The sequence below is a fragment of the Corvus hawaiiensis genome, chromosome 2 (genome assembly GCF_020740725.1).
Source record: "Corvus hawaiiensis isolate bCorHaw1 chromosome 2, bCorHaw1.pri.cur, whole genome shotgun sequence".
NCBI lineage: Eukaryota > Metazoa > Chordata > Aves > Passeriformes > Corvidae > Corvus > Corvus hawaiiensis.
In genome coordinates, this window is record NC_063214.1 from 5,487,716 (window position 1) to 5,514,328 (window position 26,613).

At 50.0% G+C, this 26,613-nt stretch overlaps 1 protein-coding gene across 2 annotated transcripts in view; it reads left to right on the forward strand.

The window, feature by feature from the left end:
• IGSF3 (immunoglobulin superfamily member 3) overlaps window positions 1-26,613 on the forward strand; it is a 94,752-nt gene that overhangs the window by 45,453 nt on the left and 22,686 nt on the right. Inside the window, exons 3-6 of one of the 2 annotated variants that reach the window (XM_048293657.1) lie at window positions 15,839-16,249; window positions 17,050-17,439; window positions 19,134-19,535; window positions 23,068-23,472. In XM_048293657.1, the coding sequence (XP_048149614.1) occupies window positions 15,839-16,249; window positions 17,050-17,439; window positions 19,134-19,535; window positions 23,068-23,472 (1,608 nt within the window). The remainder of the gene's footprint in view (window positions 1-15,838; window positions 16,250-17,049; window positions 17,440-19,133; window positions 19,536-23,067; window positions 23,473-26,613) is intronic. The other variant, XM_048293658.1, reaches the window with a different exon arrangement.

Consider the following 26,613-nt stretch of genomic DNA (forward strand, 5'->3'; position numbering starts at 1 on the left):
AAACCAGCAACTGGGGAATGAAATCTCCTTGCTTCTAATTCCAACCCAGGCGTCCCTCTTGCTTACCTTGGAGCAAATCTGCTGTAATGCATAGGAAACAGCTCAGCAACTGCAGCTCTGGCTGTGGTGGAGGTGCAGGCTGAGGTTTATTAAAGATCTGAAGAGGTCTGTAAAAAAAAAAAAAAATTTATGCCCTTCTTGGGCTTAGTCATTGCAAGGTAAATATTTGAATAGGTATGGGCAAGCATTTTGCTGAAATTGGATGATCCCTTTGATATTTATGTTTGGTTACGCTTGCTCCGCTTGTATTTGGATGCTTGGCCATGGGCAGAGAGGGAGGTGAGGGATGAAAGGGACTTAGTACAGAGAGAGGAAAACAGGAGCAGGGAGTGATTAGAATGGAGAAGAAAGCAAAGGAAACTACTGAAGGTTAAAAATAATAACAATTAGGCTAGGGGGAACCAAGAAGAGGCAGAAAAATAAATCGGGGCCTTTGAAGAAAAAGGGGATAGACAGTGAAGCCTTTTATTAAACTCTAAATGGCTGACTCTGAAGATAAATGAGCTTGCAAAGAAACAATGAAAATAACAAAAAGTGGAGGACGGGAAGGAGGGAAATATTTAAAAGGAAAATGAGAGGTTTTCACGGGTGTGTGCGATTGAGCATGTCAGCAGAGATGCTCCATAATCTGCTCTAATCTAATAATGTGACAGCTACTGGGGGCTTTGGAAAAACAAACATAGCCCAAACCTTGCAATTATTTTTCAGGTTAGGTGAAGTTTCCTGAGTGTGTAAAGCTGATGGTGTCCTCCTTTTGTGCCTCTCTGGGGCTGCAGGTTATTATCCAGCCTTTCCTTTCTGGGATGTGTCTGGAGCTGCTGCATGGACAGTAAGCAAAGCCTCTCCCAGGGCACTGCTGGCTTTTGTTCAGGTGCAGGGAGGCTGGAGAGGCAGTGATTCAGTGCTTGCCTGGGGTTGCACAGCCGACAAGGTGCTCCCGCCACCAGACAGCGAAGGAAAGGGACTTTGATCATACTTTGGAAAATCCTGCCATTTTCCACCCAAAACGTTGTGCTGCAGAGGGCTGTTGCCCTGTTTTGGTTTGTTTTGCTGTGTCAGTGGAGGTGGTTGGTGATTTTGGGATAGGAGGATCATGGCACCCCGCTTGCTAAGGAGGAGCCAACCTCCTGTTGGGCTACTGTGAGGGTTTGTAAGGTGGCCACTTCTTTCTCTGTAGGTCCTTGTCACTGTGGGGGGTTTCTTGGCTTGGTAGGACATGCCTCTGATGGATAAAGATGTCAGACTCTGCTCCGGGGAGTTGTGATGATGTGTGCATTTCTGGGACGTCAGGTCTGACCCACAGACCTGGGGAGGAATAAGGTTGTTCCAAAGCAGCCTGGGATCTTCGGTGCTGCCCATCTCTGGGAGTAGCTGTGCACACAAAATGGGGAGACTGAGTTCATTGACCTTGCTTTTCCTCCTTTCCCAGCGGAGGAATTTCTTTAAGGTGTGCCTGACTCCCACCAGGGACAGTCTTGCTGCCATCCACCAGCCATCCATGTGTCAATCCTTCTGTGGAAATAACATTTCCAGGAGGGAGCCAGTGCTGCATAATTACATGGAAAGTCCTACCTCAAAACCTCTCTCTACAGTGTATTGGTCAGCACCTAGGGCAAAACCACAGCAGTCACCATGATCTCTAGAGGTGGAAAACAGATATATGACTCTTTCCCTTAAAGGAAAAACATTGAATCAGAGGGACCTAACTGCTTGAAATAAATGCAGGGAAAAAAAAAAAGGTAGGAGAAGACTGGTGGAGGTGAAACTCAGCAAGCCAGTGCTGGTAGCCCCTGTTATGCTGCACATCCACCCACTATGTCTCTACTGCTGTGTTCAGGGTGAACATGACACATTTCTCGGGGATGTGGCTGCTTCTTACCCACTCTCAGGCTGTGTTTCCCCAGGCAAAATCTTGTGGGCCATAGGAAAGAGTTCCCAAGCCAGACTTACCCAAAGCCAGTGGAAGGCCGTGCTCTCAATGTTCTCAGTGTGGTGGCATGCACCTCAGCAGCTCTGTGGATAAAGGAGGAGCATTTGTCAGCCTCCTAGGAATTTAATCTTCACATTTTTTCTCATATCGTTTCTGGGTACTCTTGGGGGCTGAATTTGCATTGGTGGCATGAAAGGAATTGGCTTTTCACTTGAAACGTGTGAGGTAGTGAGTTTTGCATTTTGCCTGTGTGTCTTTTCCACAATCTCATTACCCCCACCCCTTTGTGGATACCCTTAAATTCCTGAAATTATCAAGGAGAACTGCATGGATTAGAGTCTGCTACAAATATCTGTTTTAACAGCAAGGATAAGAGGCTGCATTAGTTTAACTGAAATCACTTTGTGTAAATTTTTCTGGCATAAACCAGACCTTAATAGATCCAGAATGTCTGAGGATGATTGAGTACTCAAATAAACTTGCAATGAATTTTATGGGAAAATAGCTTTCTGTCTCTTTTATGTTGTGGTTTTGGGGGTTTTTTTCTAGAGATGGCTAGAAGAATGAACATTTTTTTAAAACAAGGATGTTTGGGCTTTTTTCTTTTTTCAATCACTTCCCTGCTTATTTATTTTGGGGCAGCAGTGTACAATGTTGCTGTATGGTCTGTTTTGCTATAGAGGGGTGGCATTTCAAAGAACTAGGCTAAAAGAGCTGCTTGTGGAGCCTCAGGTGTGGCTGTCTCTGCTAACAGGCCCCAGGTAGAGAGAGAGTCCTTCCCAAGGAATTTCTTTCCCAGGTGTGCCTGTTAATGGGAGCTGTAAGAGTCCAGCTGAAGCTCCCTTCCCTTATGTATTGATTTCCCCCCTCTCCCATCTGTGCTGTCATGATTCCACTAGTTCTTCAGTCACCCTTGAGTTTGCCAGGGCACAGGAGACATGAGTGCTTAATGTGTTCAAGCAAGGGTTTTAGAACACAGAAAAACCCCATCAGAATAATTACGTGGAAAAAGAAAAAAACCTTCATACCCTCTTTTCTTCCTTTTTGAAAGCTGTGTTTATAGGAATTTAGCTCTGATCTGAAATATGATAGCCTTTAAAACTGTCCTGCTTTGTTACAGGGAACAAAGCAGTGATAAGAAGGGAGGACGTGTCCTAGCTATGGCACAAAACAAGGCTCTTGAGTCTACCTTCAGTGGGATTTTTTGTTTGAGTGGGTGAGTGGGTCCCCTGTTTTAGACAGGACGGAATGTTGATGCCAGTGCTAACTTTGATGGAGATTTTTGTAAAAGGAAGAAGACATGTGGGCAGAAGAACTAGTGAAGTTTGGTTTCCTGTGGGTTTTGCTTCATGGTTGAGTTGCTAAGTATCTAATAAAGTGCAGTCACTGCTTATCCTTGATTGCCATACCCCCCTGCTTATCTTTCAGGCAACTTCTTTGGTGTCTGAGGGTTGACCAAACATTTGATTGTTTCCCACAGAGAAATACTAGTATGTGGTGGGTGTCTCTTCTGCTTCTCCAGCTGTTTAATGAAACCTGTGAAACTTATTCTTGAACTGCTGTCTTATCTCTCACTTCGAGAACTTTAGCCACTCTCAAAGCAGAGGCCACTTGCTAAAGTTAGGTGGGAAACAGGTGCACACACTACCCTGTCAGGAGGTGCTGTCTCCTCTGGAAGCCTGAAAATCTGTAGAAGGAGGTCAGCCTGAGAACATTTACCAGCTAGAGGCTGGTACAAAAGGTGAAGATGGAAGAAGATACTGTCCAAGAATCTTGCAGTGCTGAGAAGCCCCTCCTGAAGACTCTTGTCTTTCATCAGTCTTAAAAGCATTACCTTCTGTCTTGCTCCCTGATTTTTCTTTCATAGCAGCCCAGGACATTTAGAGATCCCTCTTTCTGTAACTGCTGAGAACTTCCCTCACCCTCCTTCTGCTCAAGAGTCATTTCAGGCTGATATGAGTTGGTGGTGTTTCCATTATGCTGTGCTTTCCTCCATCTGCTGAGCTGACAGCAACCAGCAGAGTACTTGCTGCTGTTCCCAGGCATTTCTCTCTGGGTGTCTCAGCCAGTTAAATTCCAGAGCCCACCTCTGCCCAGGGCATTCCTGGGAAGCAGCCTAAGTGAAATGCTTCATGCTGGCGGTTTTGCCATTTACCTACCGGGTAGGGAGCAGCAGCTGGGAAGCCGGCAGCTTGCAGAGCCTTTTGTACTCAGGTGCCATGGTGAAACAAGGACAGAGTGGGAAAACTGGAGCTGTCCGTGGCTCTGGGGGTGGGAGTGTGTCCACTGGGCTTGGCTCTCACTCAGAGGCTTCACCAGTAGAAGGGCTGCAGACCCTATAAATAAAATGCTGAATTCTGCTGGAGTCAGTGCTATTGATCCTGCACTGGAGACATTGTGGAAACTTCCTATTTACTAGATTTTGTGACTTATTTTCTTTACTGTTTTGAGTGGGTTTCTTAATGCACTGCTTTGATGTACTGTGTGCCTTTGGGTTAATGATAGGTGCTCCAAAAGCATCTTCTCCCTACTTTAATGAGATATTTATTTCCTGAACAGTTATTTTTAAATGCCCACACTCTTCTGCAAAGGATTTGGGGTATCCTGCAAAACTTGGAGCACTTTGCCCTAGGAGTGTGGGAACCTAGAATGCAGAAAATATTTCTCTGCCTGTTTTGAAAGGTTTTACCCCCCTGGACAGTACTGTTTTTGACCTTTGTGCATGGGAAAATTTGCCTAGCCTCTGGGAAGAATTTGAATCTACAATGGTGGGAATTAGGTGATAGAATATTATGTGAGATTATCACAGGGTGAAAAATCTGGAGTTTTTAGGTCTATTTGCATAGTAAATAGATAGAAGTATAAAACCTCAAAATGGAGGCTAAGTTGTAGTTAAAATCTTCTTTCTCCTTCTTCACTAACTCCATATTTTGCAGCAATAGTGTTTTGGGATGATTGGATACAGAATTCCGCAGTTCCTGTCTATGTGATTTAGGAACTTGTTGGACACTGGTAAAAAGGTGAAAATATCTTGTGTTTTAAGCTTTCATTGGGTAATTTACCTTTAAAAAGGCTGTGAGATCTTGATAAGTCATCTTCTTGCTGCATCCTCTGCTCTGTGCTATGTCTAAGCCATGCCAGTGGCTTGTACTCCTTAGATAAGAATGAATAAACACCTATCTGGACACTGAGAAGCATGAAGTCCCATTTGCCTCCTTTTCTCTCCTGGCAAAAATCTACACGTCTCCCCCATCAGGGAAGACAACAATTAATGACACGGACAGCATTATAGGAGACCTGCCTGTATTTTGGAGGAGTCTGAGCTTTCCCTTCTGACTGTAACCACCAGTGGTGTGTCTGTGCTGCTGAGATCAGCACATATAAAAATAAATACATTTATTAAAAGATTTTAATACAGAGATACCAGGCACTCTCATGCTGGTATCTCAGCTGGTTGTGCATGTCACATTAGCTTCTCCAGACTAGCTCATTGCTACACAATTGCACTTTTTGCAGTCTGCAAAGCCCAGAAGTTTCAAGGAGAGCATTTCACCTGCCTTTTACTTACCCTCTGTCCCTCAAATTACCACCACCTGAACTAGAAGAAACTTGGAGAGATGACCATAGCCATGTAAGTAAGAGGCAAAATTGCAGAAGTATTGTAGAAAATAAACTCCTCAAGAAAACAGATTTGCAGAAGTCGATGTTACCTTGTTTTATCTATGTTACCTTGACCAGATGGCAGAAGACTGTCAACTGTTTGGCTGAATTTGCTTTATTCATCTTAATTCTGCTTTCCTCAGTCTCTAGTAAAGGAGGAGAGCAGGTGGTCCTTGTGGCTGGGGAACTTGGACTCCATCCTGCAAGAGCCAGACTGTCCCTTTCATTCATCATGAGAGTGCCAGCTTCAGAGTAACAGTTCTGACCTGCCAAAACCTTGTTGGAAGAAAGTAGCTTGGAAATATGCAAAAGAGCCACCACCCTTCCTTCCAGCTTCCAGAAATCCCTCCAGCTCATGCTGACTTTGTGGCTCACTAGATGGTTATTGTCTGCTGAAGATGTATGTTTGTATAACATTTTATGAATAATTTCCATGCTTTAAAGAGGACTGATAGATGAAGAAAAGATTTCCACTTAGTTTGTATGGGTCTGATTTTTTTCCTTAGATTTCAAAACTTCTTTTCATCTGCTTATTAGCCATCCTGTGTCTCTCAGTAATCCACATATGAAAGATGTGATTCTCTCCTTCCCTGTCTGTGCATCAGGATGCTGGTGTTTTCTCTTTGTCTTTCCATGGGAACTTAAGACCCAGACTTGGGCTGAACAGGAATTTTGACTATAATAATAGGGAGTAAAGCCTAATTCTCTGCTTTCTTTGGTACATTGCTTGTGAGGGTTGAAATGCCCTGTTCCTGTGTGTTCAGCAGAAAAGTGGGGTTTGGACTCAGATTCTGCTTGCAAAGACCATCTCCCAAGTGTGTCTTGGTCTGTGTTGTCTTGCCCTGGAGGCAAAAATAAATCACTGCTGAGCCTAAGGAGCGGGCCAGAAGGGGATATTGAAGTTGTGGTCATGGGCTTTGCATCTCTAGGGACAGGTTAGGTGCCCAAAGGCAGATGGGAGAAAAGTGCTTGCAGGTCTCAAAACCTTCATTATTGAATAAGTGAAGGAAAAACAGCTCTCATGTGCACACCTTGACCTCCTGTGTGATCTCTGCCGAGTTCTTGAAGCGGGGGCACTAATCTCTGAAAGCAGCTCTTGCACTCTTATCTCCTGGTGTTGCTTGTATAGTCGAGGTAGAGGAGAATGAATCCTCCTTGAAAATTGATTTTTGAGAGGGGTGACTTACCTGACTACAAAGCACCACAAACATTATTATAGTCCAGGGGGAATGTGGCCTGAAATGTGTTTTGAAATGATACTACACGACTCTCCCTGTTCAGCTGTTGGTATTGCCTGCCTGCCTAAGTGCACTAGGTGGAATGAAATCAGGCTTTTCAAAAAATTGGAGAAAAGAGGATTTTCTAAGCTTCCTATTTCTGTCGTTTCTTAACTTCAGCTTCAGAGGTGTAAAACATTAAGACAGCATTGCCTGCACAGCTTCGGAGGAGCCCAAGCTGAGTCAGCTCCGTGTTTGCTCCTTTCTGCTTTCCCTGCCTGTCCTGTGGGCTCCAGGAGGCGGTGGCTTAGCAGGTTGCCCTGTGCCGGTTTAAGCCACAGCAAATTCCCACATGTCTGCTCTTAGCTCACAAGTGCTGTTAAGTAAAACACATCAGCTTAACCCTCGGTGGAAGAGTTGCGTGCTGATGCGCTCTGCCCTCGTGTTTGCAGTGGCTTAGGCTTGCCTTAAGCTGCGGTAGCTCGCTGCTGGTGCTCGGGATCAGCGGGAGAGCTAAACCCTCACAGAGGTGAGATTGTGGAAGAGGGAGGGAGGCAGAGGAGGGATTTGTGGTCTGTCTCACCTTGGCTTGCTGCTGGAGGTTATTGCCTCCACAGGTGAGAGGCCGTGTGGTGCACAGTGGTCTGCAGCCCTCCACTGCCCTCCCTGGGTGTCTGCCCTGGGCGCTGCTTTGGAGGGGTCTGTGGGGTGCTTGGTGGGACTGGGCTGGGCCGGTAGCCTGGCCAGGTGTCACTGAACACAGCAGCTGGGGCAGGGACAAGTCCCAGGGCCAGCGTCACCCAAGGCAGAGCCAGGGTGTGAGCGTTACCTTCGGGAGAGCTGTGAGAGCTGGGCAGCGCCACAGTGTGCCTGGGTCGTGTCCGGGTGTGCTGTGACCACAGAGCCCATCCAGGAACCACCTCCTGTCAAGTGCTGGGTAGCAGAGCAGGGACATTCAGCCTGTCACCAAGCGCAAGTTTCCTTGTTGCAGAGACGCAAACATCCATGTCCTTTTGGATGTCATCTCTGCCACCTCCTCAAACCTATTTTTTACTTACAGCCTGATTTGCACAGTCCCTGCAGAGAGCGTCTACCTCTCAGAGCAGGATTGCAAAAAAAGCGTGCATGTGTGAGGAAGTAAAGGTTTTCCTTCCTGAGCTGGCTGGGAGATGGCAGCAGGGATGAATCCTGTGCTCTCTGCCGTGCACCCAGCTCATGGCACTCCTCGGCTGCCTCTCCGTCCCCAGCGTCTCTGCCCTTTGGGCTGCTGTCGTCAGGGTTCGCTCCACTGACACTCCAGATAATTTTTGCTTAATGAACAAATGATGACTCTCACTGCTGGGTGCTGCCTTGTCCTTTTACCACCCCTTTCTGGTGTCTTCTCTTTTCTTTTTTTTTTTAAATTTTAATGAGGTCACTTGAACTTTTCCACCTAAATTAGCTGTCCTAATAACCAGATGCTCCTTGGGATGCTTTGGGACACGGGTGGATAGAGGAGAAGGAGCTTGTTAGTAGAAGCCTGGAGTCTGCTGTTGCCCAGAGCAGCTTTAGTTGAGGGCAGGGGCTGGGAGTGTGCTCCCAGCACCTGCTGAGCTGCACCCAAAGCAGTCAAGGGAAGGGGGCCAGCATTTTTGGAGGAGCATCCACTCAGAGAAATGATCTGAACAGCACTGTGCTGGTGGGGCTGGAGTGCCAGAGCAAAGCCCAAGGGAAAAGGGGAGGGCAGGTGTCCTTTTTCCTGGAGCTGAAGCACTTGTGAGAAGTTCAGAAAGCTTCAAGTCTCCCAGGTCCATCAAGCACCAGCCAGAACTGGGGCTGAGCATGTCTACTCTCCCTGCACATGTGCCCTGGGTACACAGGGAGGGGGTTTCTGATGGGGTCCTGAGGTACCTGCTGCCAGCCCCTGTGGGTTTGTGTGGGGCTTGGGAAGCTGCAGGAGAGCGTTGCTGTCCCGTGTGCCTGGGGTCGATGCGCTGGCTTCTGTCCGTGACATCGGAGGGGTCTCACACAGGTTGGATGTGCGGCTTTGTTCGGGAAGCGCCTCCTGCAAGGCGCATCCTGGAGACACGGAGCAGGTTGTGCAGTGGGATCCTCTGCCACTGCCTGGGAGGGAGCACGGCCTCAGCCGGGTAGACTGGCCACGTGACTAGCGGAGCCCAAAGCAAGCATGGAGAAGTTCAGGCCCTGAGTCGGAAAGCTGACCTATTTTCCACTTTTTGCATCTTCTGTCTGATTCTCTTCTCCCCTTTCTCCTACATTAGTTACTTCTGTTTCCTTTTTTTTTTTCTTGTGCCCTTTCTCACTTGCTGCTTGAACTCACCCAGTTGCATTGGGAGATGCATTTCTATTGGCATAATCATTCCGGGCAGTCGTTAATGTACCAACAAGGATACCATTGTAATCGGAGGATTTATTACTACTGCTGTGAAACAACTGCCATGCTGTATAACTTAACTCTTCAGCTCCCTGCCTGCCTTCTGCCAGCAGCTGAATCGGTAGCAAACTGCCCTTTTAAAAAAGCTGCAAGCACACAACCTGGGGATGTGTTATTTTATTCTGTTTTTTTCCTGCTCTTACCACAGAATGCTTCAGTGGTACGAGTGCAAGTGAGTTCAGTGCTTCACCATCCATTTCTTGATTGTGTTCCAACTGAAAGTGACTTTGTTGTTAAACTTCTCATTTAAAGTAAGACTTAAATATTTCCATGAAGATGAAAAGTATATTTTAACTGCTTTTCTTTGGACCACAGCAGTAGTACCGCTTACCCCTGCAGGACCTGGAAGGGAATCCACTGTTTCAGAAAAGTGTATGATTTCTTTTTCAGCTTAGTTAAACAATTGCTAGTCTTTTATCTGTCTTTAACCATCCTTATTTTTCAGTGCAGATGGGGCTTTGCTGAAGGAAAGTAATCCCCAAACAACCAGACTATTAATACTTGTTTTTCCCCGTGGTACCCAGAGCCTGTGGCTATATGTTGGTAGGCAAGGAAGAGAAGAGGAAAAGTTCTGCACAGAGGCCCTGTGCCCTCAGTCACGGTGAAAATACCTCTTGGGTTGGTAGGTTTTCCTTCTCATATTCTGGTCTCAAGTAGGAGAAAAGCTTTGTTTCTATTGTTGCTGCTTGTAAGTTCCCTTCGCTGCCCAAGGTCGGACCTTGGGCAGCGAAGGGAACTTACAAGCAGCAACAATAGAAACAAAGCTTTTCCTTTTCTCTGCCTGCAGCCACCTGCGAGTTTCTGGCTGCTACTTACAAATTAGATGAGCTAAAGAGATGCTACCAGTGGCATGATCAGCTCAGGTATTTTTCCACTTGCAGAGGTGACATTGAGGGTCTCCATCAGTTTTGCAGCATATCACGGTGTGTGTTTCCTCCCTGCTGAAGGCGCTACACGTGCTCGTGACTGACAGGGAGGAGTGCCTGGTGTGCTGCAGCAGGTATGGATCAGCATGTACAGCTAATTGCCAGGCACGAGGGCTCCAGAGGATTACACTGCTAATCTAGATACCGCTCCTGTCTTATCACCTCCCCCTCCCTCCCGCCGCACGCCTGCACACGTACTTGGATCCTGTACGGAATGGGAATCAATAGTGCTGTGGGGGAGGGATGGAAGGAACATGGATCCCTGAGAGCTTCCAGTAACTGGGAGACAACAGGTCCCTTCCAGCTCTTCCTGTGGCATTGGAGTGTCTCTGGTGGCAGACCCTCCCTCCTTCTCTGGGATGGCATGGGTGGCCACAGGAGGGTTAGCAGATTTTGCAGAGTCTAGTAACAAAGCGCTTTGTTCGTGTTCCTCACATTCCCACCCTTGCTGCCGTCCAGGTGCCTCCCAGTGCTCACCTCTGGGTTCCCCAGGGTGGCTCTGGCATTGCTGTTCTCCTTGAGCAACTTGTTTCTATGTTGAACACACATCCAGAGGGGTTTTGGAAGGAGGTTTATTGGTGCTGAGCTGTGATCCCTGCGGGGCAATGAGATATTGTGGGGCAGATGGAAACATAACTCTTGCTCTAAATCCTTGCAAAATCCAGGGAGTATGTCTTAGCCAGAAACAGCTTCTTAGGAGCATGGAATACATGTATTTGTTCTTCCTAAATAGTTCACACCTGATACTTGGTAAGCTTAGCTTTCTCCAGGTGGTATGAAGCAGGCAGCTGGGGACACAGGGTAGCACCATAGAATGTCTCTAAAGTGTATCAGTGGGTAAAAGCTACGGGGAAATCCAAGGGAAGAAGAGATTGGTGGGTTTTGCTTGCTCTGCTGTGGCCCTGAGATGGCCCAGCTGTATTGGGGAGCCTATCTAAGTTGTTTTACTCCTGATCAGCCTGAAGTGTAAAGCTGCTGTGGTGCTAAGTGATTTTCACGGCATTGTTTCACCAGCTTGAGCTAGAGAGCCTCTGGCTCCCAGCCTGATGCTCCTCCTACATCGCTTAGCAAGGAAAGGGAGTCTCAGGCAGGTTTGCTGCCTTGCCTGGGAGTAGAGAAAACCTTGGTAGATCTCTGCTTTGTTTTGGCTCATAAAAGCTTTGATAGCCTACCCCTTGGAGGTGTTTGGGGTTTTGGAGACCCAAGGATGAACCAGAGCCAGCCTGGGGAAAAGCGAGACACCTGGATCATCCTTCTGTGTGTGGGCAGAGTTCAGCACAGCACTGGGAGCTGCTGGAAATGGAGCCTGTCCTGGGGCTTGGAGAAAAGTGTGTTGAGATGTGCACACCTGGGAACTCCAGTCTCTGCTCCCTGCCTGTTTTCTGGGATACTGCAAGCCAGTTCCTTGTCCTGAAGTTAGCCATAATTAGCTCACCGAGTCCTCGTTGATTTCGTGTTATTGAGGTGTGTGCATTTGAGGTGAGTTTTACTGGAGCTGGGTGTGCAGGCTTCCTGAGGAGGGGTGCCTGGGCCAGTGGGGAGCAGCTCTGAGCTCCTCCTCCTGGTCCTGGCAGCTGGGCCCTGGGACTCTCGCTGGCTGGGTCCCTGACACCCTCTAGTGGAAATACTTATATTTAATATTTCAGGAGCTTCCAAAACTTGATGGTGGTTGTGAGCACTCTGTGCTCAGCAGCCCACCCATCACTGAGTACCCATCCAGTGCCCTCTGCAGTGACCTGTGGCTTGGGGACTCATAGGAAATGCTGTATTCCTTGCTCTGAAGTGTTGTAAGTACAAGCTCGAAGCTGTCAGCTGTGACTGGCTCAGGGATGGCGGTAGCACACTAGATTTGCTCCCAGGAATTGCTTTTCAGTCACTCCTCTCCTTGTCCAGCCTCTTGCTGCCAAACCTAACCTTGGTGCTGGAGAGAAGGGAGTTGTGCTGACACTTGCAGAGGGTTGTGACAGCTGCAGAGATGGGCTTGTGTTGGGGGATGAGGAGGAGGCAAGGCTGGTGGATGCTGGGGGAGGTGCAGAGAAGGCTGCCTGGATGGCACATTGGGAAGAGAGGAGAAACAGGCAGGAGCTGGGTGAGAAAGAGAGAGCAAAAGGATGTGTCCTGCAGCATCCCACTTGGCTCTGATTCAGATGTGGCTCTGCTCCCTTTCACACAGGGAGATGACTCTCATCTAAGCTTGTCCTTGCTTTCAAGTGAAGCTCAGCTGGCAGAGTGTCCCCAGAAGTCCTGCTGCTTCCCGTGGCAGGTGGCTGCAGGATGAGCGTGGGCGGCTGGCAGCGTGATGGCTGGCAGTGAAGCCAGGGCTCCCAGGTGAGCACTGTGCAGACTCACTTGTGTCCTGGTAAGCAAACTGATGTCTCTGAAGCCTGAGCAGGGTGACTGGCTTGGGAGGAACTTCTCTTCCAAGAATGCACCTCCCTGTGTGCTCTGTCCTGCCCTGGCAAGCACCTCTGCAGTATTCCCTGCTTTCTTTTCTGGCTGTGACTTCCAGCCCTAGTCTGCTCCAGCTTGATGGGCTAAGCCATGCCTAAGGGCTAAGCTAAGCCCTCCTGTTACACAGAGTCACAGAATGGGTGAGATTGGAAGGGATCACTGAAGGTTTCTAGTTCCATCTCCCTGCTTGAGCACATTACTCAGGATTGTGTCCAGAAGGCTCTTGAGTATCTCCAGAGAAGGAGCCTCCACAGCCTCTCTGGGCAGCCTGTTCCAGTGCTCTTGTCATCCTCACAGAAAAGAAGTTTTTCCTCATGTTTCTCTCCTCCTACTGTTCAGCACTGCCTGGCTGCATCCTCCTGACACCTGCCCTTTGGATACTTGTATACACTGATGAGGTCCTCTCTCAGTCACCCCTGACTGGTGCAGGCCAGTGGAGTCTGTGCCTTGGAGCGGTGCATGAGCCCCAGCAGACTTTTTCCCCCACTGTGGGAGTCCCCAGTGCTCAGTGTGCTCTTGAAAGGAGTTGTGACCTGCTGCCATGTTCAGCTGCCTCTTGAGAATGGCATTTTCTCTTCTCCTACCAAGTTCCCCCCTCCCTGAACATAGTACCTGAGGCACGTCTTGCAGGGTAAATAAAACAGCTGTTTGTGCATTGCTGGCCAAGCGTGAGAGTGGTGGTGTGAAGCACAGAGCCTCCCCGCTGGCCCAGCCACCTCAGGGCTCTGGCTTGTTCCTCCCTGATCATCTAATCCTTCAAAAACTGGGCTTTCATTTATCAAACAGGTCTCAAGTCCTCCTGGTTAGGAAGGCGGTGCTGACTATCTGGGAATATATGTCTCTGCCATGCCGATGTAAGACAACAGCCTAAAGGCTGTGTGCAACCCAAAAGGTCTCACCAGTTCCTCTCACTGGAGGATCTTGGTTGGCTCTTTCAACTGAAGTAGCAGGAGGAATGCAGCACAGTGTGTCAGGTGTTACCACAGTTAAATTACAGCTTCAACCACATGCCGACACCTCCTGATTTTCCTCCAGGAGTGCACTTTGCAGAAACCTGCCTACATGGGATAAAGGATGCTAACCCTCCAGCCGGGTTATGACCTGGAAGTACAAAGTCATGGTTCCAACTGGCAAAATTAAGTCTGTGCTAGCCTCCAACCTGCTCAGGGAATGGTGTCGCAAGTGCTTGCCTGAGGCCCAGCCTTCAGACAGGCTTCCCAGCATTACTCCCAGGAAGTGGGCAGCTCCACGTCTGGCAGGCCAAGTGCCTGTCCCCTCTTGGAGCATGACCTGGCTTGTCCTGCAAAGCCACACAGGCTCCTGGGGTCAGCAGCTCCCTGAGCTTACCCAGAGAGTGGCTGTGCTGCTGAGCAGGGCTGGGGGGCACACAAAGGATCTGGTGGGGTGCGCAGGGCTCTCAGATCCGGGGAGAGAGGACAGGCACATTTCCTTCTCAGTTACCTGCTTTCACCCCAGAAGGTGGTACACAAAGGCTCTGCATTCAAAGCATCTCCGCGGGAAAGTCACTCCAGCAAGATGATGATGAGGCTTAATTTATTTAAATAACATAAGAGAAGTTGTAAGAGCCCATGGCTGGAGGGCGAAGAGAAAGGAGCTGTGCATCTGTGGAAATTACTCAGTAAGGGTTGAAATGAGAAGTTTAAAGCTGCTTGTGCCGGCAGCGTGAACTGGCAAGGTTAGTTGTGGCTGTCACCACTGTTTGGGAGTCAAGGGTAAGGGGAAAGGTGAAGCAAGCAGAATCCTGGCCGTGGTCTGCCAGAAGCTATTGCCAGTGAGCAGGGGATGGGAGCTCCAGTGAGAAAGATGAGGGAAAGGGAGGGAGCAGAAGATGTGGTGGCCACAGGGACAGAGACAATGTCTCAATATAAGCAGCCTTACAAGGTACTTTTCCTGTTGGGCAGTAACCTGGGTGGTGAAGGTGTAGTAAAAGAAAATGCTCCTATCTGGACTGGATGTGGGAAGGTTTTCCTCTCATTTACTCCCAACTTGTTCCTTTTTTTCTTTGCCCTCTTCTGATTTTGACTTTCCTGCCATAAATAATCCCAGTGGTTGTCTTCGCTGCAGCTCATTGCTCTCTGTAGCAGTGCCTGAATGAAACAGATGCAGCTTCTGGCAGCTCAGCTAATTTTGTCAAACCATCCAGTGCTGTCAATGAAACCAAACTGAGATATGTTAATTATATTCCACTGGTACGTGGCAAAACCGTGGGCATTAACAGGCTCGCTAACACTGCCTTGTGTGCAGAGCTGGGGAGAAGGTTTACTTTCTTCTTTCCACGTGATGTTTCTTGAGACAGCAAAGTCTAGAAAGGCTTCTTTATTAAAAAGTCTTATCTTCTGGTGGTAGAACCTATTGCTAAATCCAAGCAAGGTTGAGGGGGCTGCACTTTTTCGTTTTCTTCCTGATTTTAGCAGCTATACTTCCTTTCCTCTGGTTAATCATCTGGAAAAGTAGCCAGCAGTTTTATTACCAAGTGCCTTGGCATGGCTGTGTCCTGGGAGCCAGCACTGGTTGGGATGCAATTGTATTGCTGCCCTTAGAGGAGACAGTTCCCTCTGAATGCAGAAACCCCTTCCTTTGGCCTGAGGGGGTCATTAACAGATGAAATTATATAAACAAAGGAGAAGGGAATTGGATCTCCTGACTTTTTTTATGAGGGAAGATTAAAGGAACTGAGTATGTTTGTCTTGGCCCCATCAGTGACTGAGGAGGTGTGAAGACCCTGCCAGGGCTAAGGAGTGGCTGAAGGATGTGGGCAGGAGGGGGGTCACGGAGCATGCTGGGGGGCATGTGATGGAGGAGAGGCTCCTTGTGACAAAATGCCTTGTTGGGAAATTAAATTAAATCATGCTGCTCTGCAGCGTGATGGAAAATCTTGTTCAGTTGCTGAGGCCCACTGAGCAGCAGGAATTTAAGCACCACACTGGAGTTTGTGCTGCAGGTCATGGTCTTTCCCAGCCAATTTTCCTTTTCTTAGGGGCTAAATGTGAGTTAACACAGCCTTGCTAATAATACTTAATGTTTAATTGCAGCTGTAAAAAGAAACCTCTCCCCCAGCTCTCTTTTAAGACGTTTGGCCTTTACACTCAGCATTTCAGCATTGCTAACTCTGGGCCGTTTGTGTCCCTCTCTGCTGCAGTGATCCCCGACTCGCTGCGGGTGACAGCGGTCCCGCAGACGCTGAGCAAGGTGGAGCACGACTCCCTGGAGCTGAAGTGCGAGGTGTCCAAGAGCACAGCCCAGCACAGCCACGTGTCCATCGCGTGGTACCGGCAGCGAGGCAGCGAGGCGCCCGTGGAGGTCATCTCCCTGAGCCGCGACTTCGTCCTGCGCGCCGGCAGCGCCTACGCCCAGCGACAGGCCACGGGGGACGTGCGCTTGGACAAGGTTGGGGAGACCACCTCCAAGCTCACCATCTACAACCTCCACCCGTCAGACCAGGGCGAGTTTTACTGCGAGGCGGCGGAGTGGATCCAGGACCCGGACAATTCTTGGTATGCCATGACCCGCAAGCGCTCCCAGGGCGCCATCGTCAACGTGCAAGCCACAGGTCAGTGTCTCCTCTGCCTTTTCTCCCTTGGCTGGGCAGTGGGAGGAGATGGGAAATGGGGCTGTGCATTGTTAGGTGGCTGGGGTTTGGCTCCCTGCAGCCAAGGGAAGTGTCAGCAAAGAGCAACCAGGGGACACCAGGGCATCAAGGGGGCTTGGGTGGCAGGCGCTGTCTCCTGGCATGGTAAGATTTGGGGCTGACACAGAAGCTAAAACATAGGTCTTAAGCACTTGATGCTGGCACAGACAGTGAGGATTTTGTTATGTGAGGAGGTAAGAGTGACACAGCAGAGAATAAAACTAAAAGTTTCAGCGAGCACTTTTGTATCACACAAGATCCATTTACAAGTCAAAATTCTCCTCCTAGCCCACAGCACAGGTTCCTGCCAAGGATCTAAAGACCCATCTGAGCTCTTTCTTCCTCTCTGATATCTCCAAAGGTTCTGCCTCTTGACTCCAGCTGAGCAGGGCATGAGTAGGACTAGGCTCCAGGTCATATTCCACAGTGGTACTGGATGCTGGTGTCACATCAGAGCTGCTCCCTGGAGGAAAGGGCTGTGACTGAGGAAGCCTTTGATTGCTCTTTGCTTGATGGGCAAGAGGGTGCCTCTCTGGCAGCACAGCCCATCTGGTCTCCCACAGCAAAAGCAAGTCCCTAACCTTTCACCTCTGGATGTGCTTGTCTGAGTGATGTTGGCCATGGAGGGAGTAGCAAGTTGTAAACGCCTCACATGAGCTGTGCTGGCTCTCCTGGTGGGCTTGGCCATCCTGACACGAGTCGGTGTGTCTCTCTCTCCCCAGATAAGGAGTTCAGTGTCCGGCTGGAGACAGAGAAGCGGATGTACATCGTGGGGGAGCCGGTGGAGTTCCGGTGCATCCTGGAGGCGCAGAACATCCCTGACCGCTACTTCTCCATCTCCTGGGCCTTCAACAGCTCCCTCATCGCCAGCCTGGGACCCAACGCTGTGCCGGTGCTCAACAACGAGTTTGCCCAGCGCGAGGCCCTGGGCCAGCTCAAGGTGGCCAAAGAAAGTGACAACGTTTTTGTGCTGAAGATCTACCGGCTGCGCCTGGAGGACAGCGGCAAGTACAACTGCCGGGTGACCGAGCGGGAGAAGACCGTGACGGGAGACTTCATTGACAAGGAGAGCAAGCGGCCAAAGAACATCCCCATCACTGTCATGCCACTCAGTAAGTAGAGACGTGCCCATCCCCTCCTGGGGGCATTGCTGTACTGGGCAGCTAGCTGGGGAAGCTGTGATGTACCTGGAGCGTGGTGGTACAGGAGAGGGAGGATAAGAGTACACATGCTGTGGAGGCTTGGAATCCCAAGTGGCAAGATGTATTTTTGTTGTTGGGAAAGGGATGAAAAGGAGGGATGTGTGTCAGGTTCATAGGTGGGGAGTCATGCCCCCACCTTGCTAATGACACCAAGCTGGCAGTTCTGTTCCTGAGCTAAAGGTACATGTGACAGCCTCTGACTTGCTCCTCACACCTCTCTCCTGGCCTTGCTCTGCAGGGAGCTGGGTGCTCTGTAAACTATTCAGCAGGCATAATGGGGAGAGCAGCTTGGCCTTGGTGTATCCTAAAAGCTGCTAGGTTCCTGCAGGCTGTTATGTGATGGTGATTCAGCTGTCTTGCAAGACAGCTGTACTGGGAGAAACCAGGTGTACTGCTGGAGCCCCAGTGCTCTTCAGCACGGAGCTCTGTCCTGGTCACTGTGTGTCAGGTGTCAGCCAGCTCTGGTGAAAACAACTGAAGGCTTGCCTTGCATGTCTTCTATATGTGTCAGATAAACATGATACAGAAATAACAGGTTGAGAGGAGAGAGTCCACTGACTCATTCCTTGTTTTGCTCTCTGAAACTCTGGTAGCTGTGGCATGGTGAACCATGCATGGGTTGCCTAGGCTACCATGGCAATGGGCTTTGACCAAGCAGAGGGTAGCTGCAAGAGGATTTTGTGCTATATTTGCCTCCTATCTCCTAGATTGGTAGGGAAATGCAGCCCTTTCCTCTAGCTTTTTTTTCCCTCCTCATTTCTCCAAAAGAAATTCTATTTCTTTTCTCTCCTACCGATATTTGGTCTCATTTGTTTGGCTTTGAAAATTACTCTAGCTAGAAATCTTGCATTGGACAAACATCTCAAATGTAATGTTTCTAGATCCAGCCACCTTTCAGACAGATTTGATTCTTGCCTTTGATAAATCACCAGCTGCAGGAACAAATGTGATGATTTTTCAAGGGTGCTAAGTGTCCATAACTCTGATGGAAGGCAGCAGGAGTAACCAGCACTCAGTATCTCTGAGAAGCCAGCCACAAAGCCTTACTTCTCTGGAAAGCTCAAGATACCATATTTTTTTTTCAATGTTACCCAACAGCGATAGCTACCTATAGTATCACTAGCAGTGGGAGTGTGGGAGAGCTTCTCCCAAAAGGTGTTGGTAGGAATGGAAGTGGCAAGATGGTGATCAGGATGACGTGAACTGAAAAAGCCACAGGGCGCTGGAAGCTTTTTTTTTTTTGGCAGAGCCAGTTGCACACAGTGCGTATTGTAGCAACAGAAATTCCCTCAAGTTTTGCTGAGATCCCATCCCGGACCTGTGACCAGAAGACACGGCAATGTCTCCCGAGCCGTAGGCAGAGAGATTTCTCCCAGCTTTGGCCTACACCTGCCTTGAGTGTGCAAGTCACCAGGAGCAGCTCGCTGCCCACCAGCTGTTTTTGGATGTGGTCACGCATGAGATTAAGACGTGCCTGGACCCAAATGCGTGGGCAGTTTCCTGCACCTGGTAGAAAGCGTCTCTGGCCAGCAGCGTCCTTCTTGCAGCCCGAGCAGTGGCGAGTGTGTATCATCTGCCCTGTGTGTATGCGTTTCTCTCCTTAGAGACCAGCATCTCCTTGGAGATAATCAACAACGCCAGCAATGTCTTGGAGGGAGAGAGCCTGCGCTTTGGCTGCAACGTGCGCTCGGGCCTCGGGCCGCAGAGCCGCCTGTCGGTCACCTGGCAGCTGGTGGACAAGCTGAACCGGCGCAGCGAAATCGTGCGTCTGGACCGCGAGGGCACCCTGCACCCCGGCCCCGCGTACGCGGAGCGCAGCAGCTACGGGGGCATCCAGGTGGAGCAGGTCCGGCCCGGCTCCTTCACCTTGGAGATCTTCAACAGCGTCAAGGCGGACGAGGGCCACTATGAGTGCCGGGTGGCTGAGTGGACACAGACACTGGATGGGGAGTGGCAGATGGTTGGGGAGCGGCACACGAGCACCCCGGTGTCCATCACTGCTCTGGGTGAGTACTTGAGGCGTGGGGGGCCCTGGGGCCACGGTCCCCATGTGCCTGGCCGGCCCGCAGAAGGTCACCTGCAAATCACTGAGGCTGTTCTCAGCGTTCCTGCCTTTGCTTGCCAGCAAAATGGAGGCACCCAGCAGCCTGCCCACAGCTCCTCGTAGGTTGGTGCAAAACGCCTGCATGCGCCGTTGTGTATGTGGGCAAAGTCTGAGGGGTGGCTGTGGCAGGAGCAAAGCAGGGGATGGCTGAGGAGAGGGATAGGGCTTCCAGAGTCCTTCAGAGGAGAGAGGCTGCCCATCCCATGATGTCTCCTGCCAGTACTGGAGCTGGGTTTTGGTCAGTGCAGTGGTGGTGCTCCATTGGCAGCCTGTGGGCGTCGAAGCCTCCTTGCCTGCCGTGGGTAAACCTTATCTCTGCTCACCGGATCAGGAGCACAAAATGCTGGGCATCTGTTGGCCCAGCCAGCAGAAATGGTGAGCATCTCTGACAGAAAGCATGAGTCAGGAATGGTCCTCGCTGCCTCTGCAGGGAGGCACTGAGCTGCTGCCCCAGAACCACAGTGTTGTCTACAACCAAGCTAAACCAGTGGCTGGGATCATCGCAGCTGGTACTCTGCTCTGCCAAGGGGCTCCTCTGTTCAAACACAATGAAACCACATCACTTTAGGAGAGGGGCAGGTAGGGAGTTTGGTATTTTGCATGGATTGTGAGTTACTTTGGTCCTCTTGGTCTGGTTCCAAAAGTGATCTGCAGAAGGCTGGAGAAGGGATGAGTGCTTCTGTGAGGCCACTGGTTTTCAGAATGCCAAGGCTGAGACAATCAGGCGGCTCTATTGAAAGGTCGAGATAGGAATTTTGGCAGGAGGGTGGGGATCGTGTGGCTTTTCTTGGTACTTTGCAGTGTTCATCTTAAGCTTTGACAAGATGTGTGTGAGACCATACTTAAAAGTCATTTTGTATTCTGATGAAAATCTTGCTTTTTTCCTCCTTTCCTCTCCTTTACTGTTGACCTCCTTTCAGAGGCTGTTTTGTCTGGAGTTAGAAATCTTTCCTGTATAGCTTCCAAAAGCAGGTACGGATGTTCTTTTGTAAAGAACTAAAGGCAAATTCTCATCTAGTTTCAATAGTGTCTTCCTCATGAGGTCAGCAGCATTTGGCCTGCTACAAGTCCCAAGTATCAACCCTTCCCTTTACTCTGCCACTTGTAAAAGCGTTGTGATTAAGCACTGGGATTTTAAAATGTGTCACTTCTACTCTTGTTAAAATTTAAGATGCTCAGAAGTGCACAGCAGTTGCAGAAGATGTGATGGAAAGGTGGTTGTCCCACCTCCTCTGCTCCTCAGTCACCGGCTGTTGAGCATGTTCTATCAAGTCCTAAGAAATTCCTAGGTCTCTTCCTTTAACTAGCAAAGCTGAAGTAGCTCATAAAAATATAGTAGAGAAACTGTTGAGTATTGCTTTACTGCTGAATCTGGTATTTTTTTGTTCAGCCTAATGTTTTTGAAATGTCCTGAGAAACTCAAATGCAGGGTGCCAAGAAAGAGCAAGAGAGGTTTATGGCTTCAGAAACTGCTGTTTTAAAAAAAATGCAGTAAATTTAGTGACACATTTCAAGTTAAGGTCTCATCGTTTGCCAGCCTGCTGGGGTAAGAAACTCTAGCTGAACCACACAGATGATGTTCAAACCCATAAATCTAACCACAGGGCGGTTCAGAAACAACAGCCAGAAGTGAGAGATGTGCTGTCAGAAGAGACCAGATGTTCCTGAACTTCTGAGGCTGCTGAATGCGTGGCAGGGACTTAAGTCCCTGGCTGGCCACAGAAGGATGGGGGGGAGGGAGTGCTGTATTTTTGTAGGGAGGATTTGCAGAAAATCAGTCCACTTTTGTGCTTTTTGTACCAAACCCCAAAAGAAGGGCTTTTGTTTGTTAACCTAAGTGCCATGACCATGCAGGTGGAGTTGAAGACCTGAGAAACGCACCTGGTATCTGCATGGCTTCATGAGGCTTCCTTGCCCAGGCCAGCTGGAGAGTAAACTTGATGCAGTCAGCTGGTCTTGGTGAAATTAGGTTGGCTTTCTAGGGCCTTCTCTGGCTCAGGGTTTCTCTGAGCTGGGCCTGGTAACACACTTGCTGGGAGCAGGAGGGCCGAAGGTGAGGGCTTATGTGGGGCTGAGATGCAGCAGCTCTGCAGGGGAGGCAGCCTGCGTCTCACGCTGCACTCCTGGGTAATCACTGAACATGCTGTGAGAGGCTTTAATCCCGAAGATTGACCTGTTTCCTCAGTAATTACACATCCCAGAGCTCGGGCACGGTGATGCCGTGGGGTCGCAGACGCACTTGCTGGTGGAAGTGTGCAGATTTGGTGGGCCCCATGCTGTGCCCGGTCTGCCTGCAGCAGCAGGGAGCTCCTGGCTCATCTCTTCAAGCCAGTGGCAGGCTGAAGCTCCATGCTGACCCAGAAGATGTTCCTTTTTTGCCTGGGCACTGTCTGGGGTCTCTTCAAGCAGTGGCAGCTCTGCTGAGAGCTGGGGTGGTCAGCACTGCAGGGAGAGGGAGAACTGTCAGTCCATGTGGGATGCCCCATGGAGCCTCTGAGGAGGGGAGCGCTTCTTGGGGATGTTGGCAGAAGAAAACAAGGTCCCTGCTAAGTCTGCTGGCCCACACTGAAGTGATTGGAAGAGAAGAAAATATTTCTCTGTGCAGCTTGGCACAAATGAACAATGGAAATACTCTGACTGAACATGTAAGCCTCACTGGCTTACGGTTGACTAACTGGAATATGTTATCTTTTAATTACTAAGAGACTGCTGATTTCAACTCCTCTAAACAAACAAAGTGCTGGGGGTAGACAAGTCAAAGTGTATTGACCAGCTTGCAGAGTGGCAGACATGCGAGAACAACTGCATAAAGCTGTCCTGGAGTTGTGACCTGGAAGAGAACAAAAGCTGTGCTGTGTGAAGAACAGGAGCAACCAGCTTCTCTTTCAGTTTGCCTCCATCCTGGGGTTTTGTAACTATTGCCACCTCTATGGTGCATGTTTTGAAGGCTGCTACTAGTTGCTTTCTTCCTTCTTCCTCCAGCTGCAGCAACCAGACACAGACCTGGGGTGGGGGACAGGGTGGGACCCCCTGCCCAGGAGGTGGATGTGAATCCCAGGGGGCTGGTGCTGAGTAGCTGCTCTGCCAGGTGCTGCTCCCTTGCCGTTGTGCTGCTGCATTTCCATACAGGGTTTTGGCAGCCCGCAGAGGCTTCCTGCCCTCTGGATCTCAGGGGGTCTCACTCCTCTGGGCAGAAATCAAGGGCAATCCTGCTGTGGCTGCAGCCCGTGCTCACTCAGGCAGTCACTGCTGCTCAGGCAGTCACCACTCGTGTGTTCTTGCCTCTGCTTTTCACTTGGCCGTAGCAAACGAGAAGCCGACACAGCTCGAGTGGCTGGTTGTACCACTGTATGACCACGCTCTGGCTTTTGCATGCTGACAGCAGGGCCTCCTCAGGCAGGCGTCTCTCAACGCCCTCTCCTCTCTTCCCACAGAGGCCGGATTTGCTGTCACAGCCATCTCCCGCACCCCGGGGGTGACCTACAACGAGTCCTTCGACCTCCAGTGCATCATCAAGCCCCACTACCCGTCGTGGGTGCCGGTGTCGGTGACGTGGCGCTTCCAGCCGGCGGGCAGCACCGAGTTCCACGACCTGGTGACCTTCACGCGCGACGGCGGCGTCCAGTGGGGCGACAGGTACGCAGGGTTCCGCACCCGCACCGCCATCGAGAAGGCCGAGTCCAGCAACAACGTGCGCCTGAGCATCAGCAGGGCCAGCGACACCGAGGCCGGCAAGTACCAGTGCGTGGCTGAGCTCTGGAGGAAGAACTACAACAGCAGCTGGACGAGGCTGGCGGACAGGACCTCCAACCTGCTGGAAATCAGGGTCCTGCGGCCAGGTGAGCGCCAAGGGCGCGTGCAGGGGCTGAGGGGCGCGTCGGGGGGACAGGGCGTGTGCTGGTGCTGCAGTGGTCTCCCCTGAGTTAGGACTGCTCTTTGACTGTGATCATGTTGGAGCTCCTTTGTCCACCTCTGGGGAACTGGGCCCTCTCTTTGCCTCTTGTATGCTATCCGTGGGGTTTTCTTCTGGGAAGTGAGGTGGCTGAGCACAGTCCAGTCTCCGGACTGTTCCTGTGAGACAGGTGGTTTTCAGGTTGCCACCTCCATTCATCAGGGCAGACTCTGAAAAGAGAGAAGAATGGCGCAGACAGGATCAGGGAGAGAGACGTGTTCCAACCAAAGCTGCACATGCACCACAGGTGGGGTGCTGCAGCTCTGGTCTAGTAACTGGGTGCATCTCTCGTTCTAGGACTCCTTCCTAGGGTCTCTCCTGGTTGGGCTTTGTGTTTTTCCTGTCAGTATCCCTCTTCATACTCTCTCCACCTTCCCCAACCCTGTCTTTAGACAGCTTAGGGGATGCTGTGAGCTCCAGCCACCTCACGAGCTCTCCATCATTTTCCTCCCCTCTCTCTCCCTTGCCCTCATCTCCTGGTTAATCTTCTCCATTTATCTTGATTATGCTGCCTTGTAATACATGTTTTACTGCTTGCAAGGTCGAGTTGGTGATGTTCATCATTTTAGCTTACTTCCCTAGGAAACAGTGTTGAATGGATGTGGTCCCTGGAGTAATATGCTTCTTCACAGCCCTGTGCATGTATATCTGTGTGTGAGACAGAGAGGGAAAGAGAAATCCTTGATAACAGCATCCGGAAGAGAGCCTGTGTGTCACAGCTCAGGGTGGCAGGCAGGACAATTAAACTGTGCTCTGGCAGCCTGTTGTTCTTTCCTGGAGCAGTAACCCTCAAGTGATGCCTTAACAGAACAAGTTGTCTAGGTCTCCATGGTTTTCACCTCTCCCTGTCTCACAGCTGCTCAGCGAACGACTGCAACACAAATCTTAGCTGTCAGTTCAATGAGCCCTGCATAATGTTTGAGGCTTTACAGCTCACTAGCTGGGATGGAAGAGAAGAGGGACTCCCCAAAGCTCTCTCAGCACCGTGGCTGCACCCTCTCTGTGTTTGTTTCCATGTCCCAGGCGGCCTCTGGGAGCAGGTGGTTGATGTTCTCCATGAATGTGGTATTGGCAGTCGGACCAGGGACTGCTCTGGTTCTCTCTGGTTTTGCAGGTGGCAGAGGGTCGTGTTGTGTCATTCCTGGGTCTTTGGCTGGATAATCTCCAGAGAGGATCCAGGATGATGTGAGACACAACTTCCCCAGACACTTCTGAATGAATGTCCTAGAGCCTTCCCAGTCAAACCTGTGCTGTTGAAGCGGGAGCTGGGTTTCAGATAAATATCCAGGGCTTCTTCCAAAGGGATCATTCAGGACCCCAGAACGATTAAGCACTGAGAGCACTGTCTGTCTAATTCTGTGCCTCTACAGTCACCGTCATGTGAGGTAACTTCAGGTTGCTGTTTGCTGTCTCGCTCCTAGCTTTTCCTTTCCCATTAGCCATGAGTATCTGCCTTGACCAATATGCTTGGGTCAGCTATCTCCACTACCAATCCACTAAGGGACACCACAAAGAAGGCTTGTCTTGAGGTCTTTTGGCAAATGGAGCCAGCATGTGTTTCTAAATTGTAAGATAACGTTGGGATTCTAGTTCCCTCTTAAACCCCTGCTCCTTGTTTGAGTGACTTTTCTATTTGACAGGTTCCAGGTGCAGACATGAAAATAAGTATATGTCAGCCTTTGAAGTGTGTTGAGGAGAGAAAGGTAGATTAGTGGTGACCTCCTTGCTTTGTGAATTCCTGCATCCCTAAGGAATAGGGTGCCAGAGCTTCTCCTGGTGTTGGTTTGCCATTTCAGCGCTCAGACTGCCTCTCCTTGGCACTCTTGCAGTGGGGTGGTGTTTCTAGATGTCATCTGTGCTGGGTGGTTTAGTCACTGCAGAGATGGCAGTGCTGATTTTGAATTGCATGTGTTAATGTGGCTGCAAAGTAATTTCACCTATGGCTATCTTGTGGCAAACAGGTAATGCTGAGGGAGTGCCAGCAGCTTGAAACATCCAGTCCTTCCCTACTCCCAGAAGAAATGAGCAGTATTTTGAGAAATGAAACATGTAGGGCCTGAAGGAGGGAGTAAGAAAGGTAGGCAATGGCAGCATTAACCCAGCTCTGAGTACAAGGTCTGCAGGCAGGAAGGCACAAGTGTCCTGCGTGGCATCTGAGCCAGATTTGACCTTTGAGTGTGACGTTCTGATCCCTCGGGCAGGAAGCTGTTTTAAGGACTGGCAGTGTGAGGAAGGTCCCTAGAAAGGGTGCTGGCTGTGTGAGAGCTTATAAAGAATTTAGGTATCACTAAAGTTCTCCAGCAGTAGCAGTGGGATCCGAAGCTCCCGTTCCTGGCCTGCTGCTCAGTGTCACGCAAGCCTGCACACCTTGGGTTGAAAGCTCATGTGTGCTTTGCAGGGACAGAGACCTGCACTGCTTTAGGGCCAGTGCTGAGTTCTAACTTGTGCAGGCTGGGGCAGAAGTTCAGGCTGGTGTGTGGGGGGCTGTTGGATGTGACTGGGGACCAGACTGGCCAGATTGCCTGTGGTTATTTCATTTGCCTACAATGCAGTGCTCTCCTTTTTACTTCCATATCTCAAGCTGCCTGTTGATTCTTTCTGGGTGAGCTCATGCTGCCGCAGAAGGGGAGGAATAATAAAAGTCTCGGCTCATGCCAGCTGCTTCCCTGAAAGCAAAGCTGGCAGGAGACCATGCACAGTAGTGCAGCCTGAACTTTGCAGTGAGCCCCAAGTGCAGGGGTGGAGATCTCTTTTGTGTTTGGGGCTCCCCTTCCGCTGCAGTATCTGGCCTGCCTCTGCAAACCTGGGTCTTCCGTCTTATTTTTAATAAAGACAGAAGAATATACAATGATTGTTCTGCTTCTGATGAAAAAAAAGCCTATCTCTCCCTCCATCAAGACACCCTCTTTCATTCCCAAGGCCATCATCCCTTTCCCCTGAGGGTTCACCACCATTTTCCCATCTAGAGACATTGCCTGCCTTTTGCCTTCCCCCTTTCCAGGTGGAGAAGAGCATCCAGCATGCAAGA